Genomic DNA, 12,966 nt, shown 5'->3' on the forward strand with positions numbered 1-12,966 from the left:
TATTTTAAACACTTTGAAAGAGTCTATTCTAAACTTTCTTTTGTCTTTAAGTAAATTCAAAATCTTACACTAGACAAGAGTCTAAAACTCGTGGGAAAAAATCCGAGTATAAGAGAATCATATGCCCTTTATTATAAGCTTTCCAAAAACAAACCAAAAACTGACCTGAAAGAAGTTATTAAGCATTATATATTGTAAACAATACCATTAATATTTTCCACTCATGAATGCACTCAATGTAGGTGATAATTGTAAATGAGAGACCCCAACAACAATCTTTTTCAAGTTGTGTAAACAGTTTTAGTTGTAAATGATGTGAATATCATAAGTTATCCGCTTACATTGTCTACAACAATATTAAGCTAACGTTACGTCAAGGGAATGTCGCATTGCCTACAAACTCCTAATCTCACGACAATTGCAGAGCGTCATTACGGACCTTCTTCCTTAAAATTTTGTAATTACATTTGATAGCAATGACATTTTGGTGTTACACTATTTGAAGCAAGGTACTCCTGAACAGTCAGAGAAATGCTTCAAATTGAGTTACGTATGGCACGCCATAGCTGCTTTCTACTTATACTTTTTAAACGGTGATGTAGTCATGTCAGTTCGTGATGTGCGTTTCACATTTTGTGACGTGCATTTCACATTTCGTGCAGTAGATAAGTCTGTTCGTGATGTGCATTTACGATGTCGGGCAGTAGTTGTCAGTTTCACATTTCGTGATGTGCATTTCACATTTCGTGATGTGCATTTACAACGTCGTGCAGTAGTTACACCAGTTCGTGATGTACATGTTACATTTCGTGATGTGCATTTCCTAGTACAATGTCGTGCAGTAGATAAGTCAGTTCGTGATGTGCATTTTATATTTCGTAATGTGCATTTGACATTTCGTGATGTGCATTTAGAATGTCGTGCAGTAGGTAAGTCAGTTTGTGATGTGCATTTCACATTTCGTGCAGTAGGTAAGTCAGATGGTGATGTGCATTTCACATAACATGCAGTAGATCATAACATGATGTGCATTTACTATGTATTGCAGTAGATAAGTCAGTTTGCGATATACATATCACATTTTGTGATGTGCATTTCACATTTCGTGCAGCAGATATGTCGGATGGTGATGTGCATTCCACATTACGTGATGTGTATTTACTATGTCTTGCAGTAGATAAGTCAGTTCGTGATGTTCATTTCACATATCGTGATGTGCATTTCACATTTCGTGCAGTTGATAAGTCAGTTCGTGATGTTCATTTCACATATCGTGATGTGCATTTACTACGTCGTACAGTAGTTATGTACTTACAATATTGTACGGTAGTAACGCCAGTTCGTCATATACAGTTCCCTTTTCATGATATAGATTTACAATGTTTCGTTTTAGTGACTTGTTTATCGGATAAATCTGTCGATAGGAAAATTGTATTAAATAATCATCATCAGAATGGAAGAAATTCTAACATCTCTCGGACTGGGCTCGTGAACTGACTTTTCTACTGCACGACATAGTAAATGCACATCATGAACTGTGAAATGCGCATCGCCAACTGTTTTTTTTTACTGCACGAAATGTGAAATGCACATCACCAAATGCGAAATGCACATCACCAACTGTCTTATCTACTGCACGGAATGTGAAATGCACATCACCAACTGTCTTATCTACTGCACGGAATGTGAAATGCACATCACCAACTGTCTTATCTACTGTTCGAAAGGTGAATGCACATCACCAAATGGGAAATGCACATCCCCAACTGTCCTATTTACTGCACGGAATGTGAAATGCACATTACCAACTTTTTTATCTACTGCAAAAATGAGAAATGCACATCATGAAATTTAAAATGCACATCATAAATTGACTTATCTACTGCACGACATAGAAAATGCACATCACGAAATGTGAAATGCACATCACCAACTGACTTACCTACTGCACGAGATGTGTAACACACATCACGAACTGACATGACTACATCACCGAGTAAAAAGTATAAGTAGAAGGCAGCTATGGCGTGCCATAGTAAAGCAAGAACACATTGAAATGATGAATAATACAACAGCCTACCTATGTTGTTTCATTTATGAGAAACCAATTAAACTTTTTTTGTAATTTCTAATTGTTGAATATACATTTTACATTTATATCAAATTTTGTGTAAACCAAGTTATCATTATTAAGTACAAAATATAACCTAAGCTAAAAAGCCAAAACTTATGTTTCTTAATGGCGTAAAATTTATTGAATGGAAAAGCATGTTCGAATACAAAGAGTTTTAAACAAATGTAAGTCATATTTTGTCTGCCTGATCAGATGTTGGGAAAAGGACCTATTTAGTTTGTTTCTCTTTTGACCACTGTTCTTATGTTGGCTTCAATTAACTGGCAACTCATAGTTGTTCCCCTTAGATCTTCTTGGGTAGGTACCATCTCTACAGAGTAGTCTATCCTTGATATGGTCTGAAGACCCACCACAACCCAGTGACCTACATTTTTCTCCCACATGAAATTCGTGAAAATATTTCTTATAATACAGGTATAATACAGTTATATGTGGACAATTTAGCCATCCGTATATTAATATGTTTTCACTATTTCATCAGCAAACTTATTCAGTCAATAATTTGCCATACAGTTTTAAAAACATAGATGAATAACTACCTTACACTGTAGAAACAAAGTGTGGTTAAAACTAAACTTGATACATCAAGTACTGTGTATACTGCTTTATTTACTCAATAAAATGTTTAGACATTAAACACATTGTCTTGGTCTAAAATATATCACTGTCAATTTGTAACTTGATATTTGTATGTCTAATTTTTCCAGTAAAGCATGTATAATTACCATCATCATCATAGCAATACAAAAGAATACAGTTATTAAGTAACTGTAAAATACCACTCCAAAGTGTTTTATTCCATAAATACTTGCGTCCAGTCACATCTTTTTTAGCCTTGGAAAGATAAAAAAGTGACAAGTACTAAGATCTGGTGAATAAGCGGGATTACTGTTTTGTACCACTTTTTTATGTATCAAAAACTTTCGAACGATGAAATTTTTATGAGCCGCAGCGTTTTCATGGATCAACTGGAGACCGCGAAAACCTGTCCTAAGATGCATGTTTTTATTTTCATGTAACAGCTTTGTCTCAATTAAACTTTCCAGAAACTAATATCCCTGACGGTGTAGGAAGTTGTACACCAGTACCCCTTGAGGTAAAGCAGATGGAATACAAAACGTTTTCTATACTTTTAGTTCATTTTGCAATTACTGGTCAATGGTCCACTGTCTGATGTTAACGCGACGCTGTAACAGTTTTCTATGATACTGTAGACTTTATTCACTGAGTATCTGCCTTACAGTTATTTCTAAAGAACAATAGACTTTAATGTACGCTTTTATTGCAGAATATTTTCTCGCTTTTCAAGCTACATATATTTTGTATATGTCTACACCTGATACAAAACCAAATATCTCCGAAACGGTACGATTGTTTTCAATAAAACTTTGTAGGATTATAAAGGAAACATTCATGTATCATCTTTGTAAAACATGCATTTCTTGCCTGTCAAACTTCTATGGAAGCGTGTGATTGTCATTATTTTTCAATGGCCATCGTATGCCAAAAAATGCCAGTGTTTAGAAATAAATTCTATGCTATTTCACGGGACGGGTACGGCAGGAGGATAAGGAATTATAGTGATGCAATCTTTGTAGCGCAAACGATCTGTGCATTCAATGCTGGGCCACAATAACAAATGTATCTATTCTTCTATTGAAGAATGTTGGCTTGGCGTAATGGCAAAGACGACTTGGTGCAATTTTACCTGGCCTTTAATTTAATAAAATTTATCAAAATAGGTAAATTCTGGCAATCGAAAGTGTTTTGTTAGGAGGTAGCATACAACCGTTTCTGTACATTTGGTTCTCGAACCCATACTGCTGTTAAATTCGTCCGTAAAATATTTCTTTACAAAAGTAAGCAAAGAAATATCACACCTACACATTTTAAAGACTACTGTACCGGGATGTTTCTAATATTCCTTTTAATCAAACATTACAGCCGAAATAAACCAAACAGATTACTTACCGATGCTAGCGGTGTGAGATGAAATGCAGCAAATATTTGCTTTAACTCCGGGAGTATCACATTGTCCTGGCATTCGTATTCTTGCCAGAAAAAATCCTCTAGCTTTTTACTTTCTACATCGTTCAAAGGCCATTCCCAATATTGTGGGAAAAATGACTTTAACGTTGCTGAAGTATAAATGAATAAGTTGTTAAATTATCTGAAGAAGTCTTCTTCAGAATCACCATTACTGCTTTAAAAATGCCACTCAATGTTTCATGAAGTTGATGGCCGTACCATTGACCGATTGTCATATAACAACAAGTACAAAAAAGATATAGAGCTATATTAATTAATAATTCTGTACGATATATGGCATATATGCATTAGTTGTGTCAATTTTACTTTATCCACTGGCACCAAGTCCAGAAATCAATTTCTCTGCAATATGTAAGTTTGAAAAAAAAGTGGCATGTGCACGATTCAAAATAAACTCTCTCTCTCTCCGGTCGAGATACATTATTTTAAACTACTTAATTGGATTGGAATTATTAAATATGGAAAAAATAAAGGCATCTTATTTCATCTTTTTTTCCGATATATATATATAAAAGTTCAATTTCCAAGGAATAGCAGCAGTAGACTTCTGAGTTTTTTTCAATAATTTTTCACTGCAAGCGCTTTCAATTGTACATATCTTCAGGCAGAACTGCTGTTATTCCTTGGAAATTGTACTTTTATATATTTTATACCTGCACAAGGATTTTACTCACTTTTATATATTACTATACCGTAGAAGTGGACAGACGTACGTTTGATCTTTAGATTCATTAATTCCGTAAAATACCGTAGATGTAGGCAGATATACTCGTAGAAGTGGGCAGACTAACGGTACTGGAAACTGGAATTGAAAAGAATCTGCCCACATTTACGGAACCCTGTAAATATATATATATTTACAGGGTTCCGTAATTCTTTTCAATTCCAGTGCCGTTAGTCTGCCCACTTTTACGGTATAGTAAAAATATATTTGTAACTAGAATACATTCGTCAAATTTCATGTTTTAAGTAAGAAATGGACGATTGAAAAGGGCTAGTATTTTCCCTTCACGATTATGAGTCTGTCAATTACACTGTAAATATAGGATACGTTAATAATATTTGTGTTTGGCCTGGTGCTGGTGAATAAATATATCTCAAATGTGACCTGATAACTATCATTTACATGTATATCTACGTCAATGTAGTTTTATCAGATAAAGCTGCATATGTAAGTCCACGATTATCATTGTATAGTACTAGAGATCAATCAATGACACAAATTTTAATCATATCCTGCATTTACCTGTATACCTGCATGGGACAAGTTGATAGGAATAACGAAGTAAATGTATGATTAAAAATTTAGTGATAAGTCATTTCACTGCAATGTCAATTTTCATGGTAAATCCTGAAGCGTTTTTTTTTCTTGTTTTTATATATGATGTGTGATATGGTATAAGTAATAGTTATAAAGTCTGTCCCATCCCATCGGTTAACATCAACTTGGATGCACGGTGACAAAACTGGAGCAGCTATCGGTAAAGTAAATAGCGTTAGTTAAACTACAAAAAAGTCACCCTCGAGAATTTCAAGGATTTTTCTCTAAGTACTCGAATTGCTAAATGAATGCCACATATATTTTTCCAACGGCAGCTCACTGTTGTAAAAAATCGGCCGCCATTGGCGTTTACTCTCTAAAAAGGAGGAGAACATGAATGTTCACGTGAATTACTTGGGGAGCCACTCAAAATGGATTTAAAAATGAATAATCGTCGTTTTGTACTGAAATACCTTGAAAGCTCAACAGATTGAACAGTTCGTATATTCAAAACAAATTTCAAATGCAAGGAAGACAAATTTACTCACATGCAACTTTCAAATTCCAAGTTAACTGTATGCTGTATCCCAATGTCCGATTTAGATTTCTACAAATTATCAATTCCCAATTTATTTTTCCACCGTCCAATCGGAATACAACTTCATTTTTGTTCTATGTCGAACAATTACACTCAGTAAGTGGCTCCGGCACTCTAGATGATATTCAGGCACCAATTGCACCATACATATGAAACAATGCGTTGATTACACCATTTTTCATACGCATGGCTCAAAAAATAACCTGTATTCTACGAATCCTTCCTTCCCATTGAATGTATTTCAAAGAATTATCCTCGATATATTACCCTTTCCAAAATTAATTTCCATAAAACTACTGCTTTGAAAACACACTACACTTTTCTATCGCGTCCGATTTGAAAGTGACATCACAAATGACATAAAACTGAATGACGTCACAGTAGACTTGCCTTAAGTACTGTTCATCTAATCAGTGGCGTACGCTTCTTTAAGGCACGGCAGGCCTGGGCCTGCAGATATCCGAGAAAACGAAAAATAAAAATGCTAAATAAGCAATAAAAAAGGAATTGAAAGTGGGGTAAGGCTATAGGAGCTTATGATAATCTTTGTTTGTTTTTTTGTTTGTTTTGGGTTTAACGCCGTTTTTCAACAGTATTTCAGTTATGTAGCGGCGGGCAGTTAACCTAACCAGTGTTCCTGGATTCTGTACCAGTACAAACCTGTTCTCCGCAAGTAACTGCCAACTTCCCCACATGAATCAGAGGTGGAAGACGAATGATTTCAGACACAATGTCTTTTATCAAATCGTCACGGAGAACATACGCCCCGCCCGGGGATCGAACTCACGACCCCGCGATCCGTAGACCGACGCTCTCCCTATTGAGCTAAGCGGGCGGGGTATGATAATCTAAAAATCCGTATTGAACATGTAATTAGAGCTTATTAATTTTATTTCCATGATTGATAAAAACAGATACCAGTAGTTTAACTATTATCTCGCTCGTATACCACGGCCCCGCAAAATATCGCCCTGCAACTTTGTTAATGTCGGAAAATAGACATTGCTTGCAGCTTGTAGTTAACATTTTATAAGCGCTTTTTAACCCTGCACTAAATATTTTGGCACTAAATTTGAAAATGGCATCGTCGGGTCCGCCTTATCCTGACCAGTGAGATAAGAGAGATGATTAGGGCCTAATTACGACGCATATGAACGGAAAAAAAAATTTATTTGCCCACAAAGCAGGCAAAACTAAAATCTATTTCCATTGAAGGGATTTCAATCTGGAATCCTTTTTAGGCGTAAATGGACGCATTACCAAAAGTAGGTCATTTTGTGAAACATGTTTCAATCGGCAAAACACTACACGGTAAAACCCTTCTATGTTTATAAAAAGAAAATGTTAAAAATATTAGAATGATCCTTAAATCACTTAAACTAGAATTTGTATAATTTGATTTGATACAAAGAGGGGCCACACTTGTAAGTCTGCATTATTGTGCAACTTTTAAAAAATATGAATACAATCTCATAATTCTAACATTGAAGTTAAATTGAGAGGGCGCCGGTGCTGATAGAAAATTGTCAGAGAGGGTTCCCGTGCCGGGTAAAGGGAGTTAAGAGAGATCCTGTGAGGCAAAGAGGCAAAATTTTGTCGACTGCATGTGAGAGGGATCCCGTGCATTAGCGAAATCGAAAGAGTTTTTAAGGAAACGTGATGAAAAAAAAAACAAACAAAAAAACACACACACACACACACACACATGAAGTGTATTTAAAAATAAGATGGGATCAACGGCTTCACATCTGAGATACTAGATCGTGACTTAAAGCAAAGCAAAGTTCTCTCCGTCTGCATTCCATCTTCGTTTGAACTTGTGACAACTGATAAAACAAATTTAACGATAAAAAAGCAAAGGCATATGGCTACGTCTTCCCGAGGGTTCAGATTTTTTATGCACAAACTTTTGTTCAGGACGAAAAAGCCAGCTACGCCCCTGCCAACTATAAATCCGTAATGTTCAGAGCGTGAATCGCGGGTCAAATGCTATAGAGCCAGATCGATTTAGAATGTAGATCTACATCATTTAAACATCTCTAAGGGTTTTGAAAGTTGAAAAGAATTTATAATTCTATAGTTTTGATATTGTCAAATTTTTGTCCTGTGTAAATACCGCTCTAAAGTCACAATTTCGAAAAAAAAATAATTTTACCAAATTGTGTAAATGGAGCCGAAATTTTGTTTTTATGGTAAAAAAGGTAAGCTTAACTATGCGCGGTCCAGGTAAGCTTAACTATGCGCGGATCCAGATGGGGAGGGTACGGTAGTCCGGACCCCTTGGAAAATCCTAAAAAAAGGAAAGAAGAGAAGAAGGAAAGATAATGATTTTTCGAAAAGGCAACATTAGGGACCGCATTCAAAGTGTATGGGGCTGCTTCACGTAGAGCGCTAATTCATATTTATGTTAATTATCTCAAAGATACGAATAATTCTACCTTTTAATTTAACAGGTGAGCTCATAAAAATGTGAAAATAAGGGGTATATTGTATATACAATGGCAATGGAAAAGATGTTATTAAATGCTTCTGAAACGTCCCAGAATGCAGGAAATGAAACGCTGAATTTCAAAATATTCAGGGGGAGTATGCCCCGCTATTTCCTCTTTTAGCCTGTTCAACAAATACTTATTGACAACTCTTTATTTGTAAACGGCTAACATCCACATAAATAACCTCAAATTATTAAATATAAACAGACACATGTTTGCCATGGTAAGGGTTCGGTCGGAACACCACTTGAGAAAAATGGCTGGATCCGCCCATGATGTCTACGCACGGTCTTCCGGTAGGGCCATCGCCTCATAACGTATGTGAGCTCGAAGCAACGTCAGAACGAGACTACGATGTTTAAAAGTCGAAACCACGAAACTATGATGCTGAAAGTCGAAATCATTTCGTATTTTCACCATCGTGGTTTCGCGGTTTCGACTTTCCACTATCGTAGTTTCGAGTTTTCATCATCGTAGATTCGAGTTTTCACCATCATACATCCGACTTTTCATCATTGTATTTTGGACTTTTCATCATTGTAGGTTCGGCTTTTCATCATCAAAGTCTCAACTTTCAACATCGTGTACCGCCTTCCTGGCAAACAGGTTTACGAGGTTGAACGTAATCGGGTTCTTTTGAATATGAAGGATAATTTTTGTACATGCATTAATATGAAATATTTTTGGTAGATATTTCGACCTTCATGAATTATAGACTGAATAGAACTATAAAACATATGTATCTAAAGTCACATTTACGAACCAACATTACACATACAGTGGTAATCCGTGTTTTATTTACTTCACAACAGCGGGTGTTAAAAGTCGCCCCGACTTCATCTCAGTGTTGTTATATTTTCTGGTCCTTCGGGATCATTGATTTCAACTCATTTAGATTTGAAGATTGAATACTGCTTAAGCCGGTACTAGGGGGCGTGGGCAGTGTTGCATTTTCCATTACTGCTCATGAACAGACTCAATCAAACCGAGTCTGCAATTTTCACTGTTTGCATTGTTCTCGGTGCTTCCGAGGGATCTACTTTCCAGATTTTATTATCTCTGAATGATTTCAAAAAGAGGGCAATCTTTATATAATATAAGGAAAGCAAGTTATAAAACACAAATGAGTAATATTTTTGCAAGAACTTAGGCATAACAGTTACTATCATAATAATGAACTTTCAGACCTCTATTGATATTATGAAAGATCCTCAGTTTTCAATTTGGCAGTAGCTAGGTAGCCGGTTCTACCGGAACCTTTAGTCTAAAGGTCTAGGTAGCCAGCTCTGTATCTACATATCATACATGAACATAAGTCAATAATCTTAGATTGATTGGTTCTTATTGTTTGTTTGAACAAAATGATGAACTCTTTATTCTAAGGCAATTGTATTGTAAGATAATTACATATCAAAAGACCTAATTCTAAATGACCGCCGATAATTGACATCTTCTATCAAAAAAGATTTTCAACATGTAACAAACTACAAAACTTTATTAAAGACTTTACTTTAGGAAGCTATAAACATGCCGATGACGATAAAGACACTCTGATCATTTGTTGACAACTAAACACAATATCGGCCGATATGATATGAGCGAGTAAATACGGCGAAATAAATAGGTAAATCACGAAAAGATCTTAAATAATTAATCACAAGAAATGTAATTTATTTAACTAAAATAATGATCCTTTATAATACAGTTTATCAAAGCCGGCTACCTTGACTTACATATCCATATCTTACATCCCGAAAATAAGCCACTTTATCGTAGTTACTAAAAAATTAGCTAATGAAAGTTCTGCAAAAATGTCGTAGGGCCTAACGACAATTTTTAAATCTTAATTCAAAACAGACGTTAAGATATCGGGTTGTTTCCACGTACATTTCAATTTATTACGATTATGTCATGCTAAAATCTCGTATATGTGCGATAATTTAAGTACAGGCCTAACCGATAATGCTATTTTTGCTTAAAGCACGTGTTGTCATGAAAAAAGGATTGCTTTGTATATCCTAAAAGTTAAGAAACGAGATTTTTGACGCCGGCCGGCGATTTGTGTATTCAGTATTTATTTTAGAATGAATTTTATAAAAAAAAAAAAAAAAGATTAAATGACAAAGTTATCAAGACAAACTTCATGATAAAAATATCAAGTAACTGATATCCGCTATTAAATTCGGAACTATAAATACCAGTGTTTCTTCCACTATGTCAATTGGTTAATCCCGGAAATCGGGAATCTTGTCCGTATTCTGTTCATGAGAATGTTCAAAGCGTTATCATCTAAGATATGTCTTTTTATTAATATGCAGGTAGATCTAGGCAAGTTATATTTAAGTATTTTTAAAAAATAAAAACAATTCATAACGCAAATGCTGTCGACCCAGATACGCACGAGGGAAAATTAAGCTGGGCATGAGAAAGGGTAAGATATTCTACCTTTTTCTGCTTTACGGGTAACATTAATCTTAAAATCGACCCAAATTTTGGGAAGCTCTTAAAACATTTTGATCTACTAACGATTAATACTCAAACATCAAAAATATGTTTAAATTACTCTGTAACACTGGAAATTAAACATGCCAATTGTTCCCCGTATCATCTTTTATTAATAACATTTATTTGAATTCATAAAACAACAGTGAGACTTTTTTAGCAATACAGAGTGAACTCGGCCCGAGTTTTATTTTCTAATACATTTAAACGTCGATAATTTTGAGTTGTCCCCTAAAAAAAATATTACAGGGCGCCGCCATATTGTTTATATACAAAAAGCGACGCAACGTCATTTAGCATTACGGTCTATGGAGAAAAATACAAAATTGAACATATCAACTTCAAAAAAATTTTTTTTTGAAAAATGAAAAAAGTGCCTAGAGATATGGATCTGCGCTATATAAAAACATATTTTAGGGCGTCATAACGCATATCATAATTTTAAAAATGATGTTAACCAGATAGGTGGGACAGACTTTAGTATGTGTGAGAGTGTGTTACCAGGATATATCAGAGCTAGGGGTACATCGAGGGTATTTTTCTCTGCACATATTGTCGAGGCCGGTAGGCCGAGACAGATATGTGCAGAGAAAAATACCGAGAGGTACCCCTAGCTCTGATATATCCTCGTAACACACGAGCATTACATATTATAACTGTTTTATCGCATAGTTTTATCATTAAAATTTATATATTATTTTCATTTGAATTTGTTTATTATTATTTTTACTCTTTTGATCCACTTTCTGCGCCTCGCTGACACTAAAACTTCTGTTTTAGAAAATGTGTTCCCCAGATAGAAGTATCCAACAGATTTCTGCATTGGTTTTAAATCTTTGCATTTCATTGTAAAACTTGTTGTTTTGTTTGTAAAAAAAAATCAAAGAAAAAGAAATATTTGAGAAATCTCAGAATTTCATATATTTCATGTATTTCTGAATTTGGCAATAACTATCGAGTTTTTGAAATATTCTAGTTTATTTATTCTTTTACTTTATAAATGTAAGTGTTTGTGATAATTCTTTCTCTGTGAACTGTAAATTGGAGCTAAAATCATCTTTTCTTTGAAAGGAAAAAATTATACTCCCTCGATAGGACCTCAATAGAGAAAAAGTGTTGCGATATATATCGGAACAGTTTTACTGTGCTGATATATATCGCAACAGTTTTTTTTTTCTAATGAAACTCTATAGAGATTTTTCTGTGTTGATATATATCGGAACAGTTTTGTAAAATATCAGCACAGATTTTGTAGTATTAATGTGCGTTACCATGTTTAACATACTGCAAAGATCAAAGGAAAACTGCCGCACTATGCGATAAATAACATTATATCTAAATTTCAGCTTAAATAGTTGCTCTGAATTTATATTATTAGACTTAAAACATTTTCTGACGTCACACAATAACGTCACACAATAATCATGTATTTGACACCTCTTTTACATTGAGATAAGTTCTTCCCGCAATAATCCAGGTATAATTGGGGATTAAATATTTATCAATTACTTGATAGGTAGGACTATCTGCAAGAGCAGCTAAATGGAAATTGAGGTATTGGACCCCTAATAGTAATGTTTAAAAAATGGTATTTGCTAGGTATATTCTTAAAGTTGACTGTGTTTTGCATTGTGTTGCAAATTTTAAACATCTTTTACCGTGCCGTTTTTTATAAATTCTGTATAATTTATGGTATTTCCGCAAGTTCAAGTAGAGACAAATTGCAAAGTGATGGCCACTGTCCATAACATTTGCAGAGAATTCATTATACTATTAATTTAATAAAAGAAACACCAAACTATTGGTAAATAATAATAAAACACAAAATAAAACTGTCAATATCATTTTTTCTAGGATGCCTCAAGTAAACGGATTTAATGAGACAGAATTCTAACTCCAACATTGAATTGGCCGAGTCCTGTGGGACTGT

General features: G+C 34.6%; 1 protein-coding gene across 1 annotated transcript in view; it reads right to left on the reverse strand.

The window, feature by feature from the left end:
* The window catches only part of LOC128546496 (uracil-DNA glycosylase-like), a 45,320-nt gene that overhangs the window by 21,435 nt on the left and 10,919 nt on the right, over nucleotides 1-12,966 (reverse strand). The window contains exon 2 of the mRNA XM_053517053.1: nucleotides 4,106-4,272. Coding sequence (XP_053373028.1) covers nucleotides 4,106-4,272 — 167 coding nt within the window. The remainder of the gene's footprint in view (nucleotides 1-4,105; nucleotides 4,273-12,966) is intronic.

This window comes from Mercenaria mercenaria, chromosome 11 (genome assembly GCF_021730395.1).
Source record: "Mercenaria mercenaria strain notata chromosome 11, MADL_Memer_1, whole genome shotgun sequence".
NCBI lineage: Eukaryota > Metazoa > Mollusca > Bivalvia > Venerida > Veneridae > Mercenaria > Mercenaria mercenaria.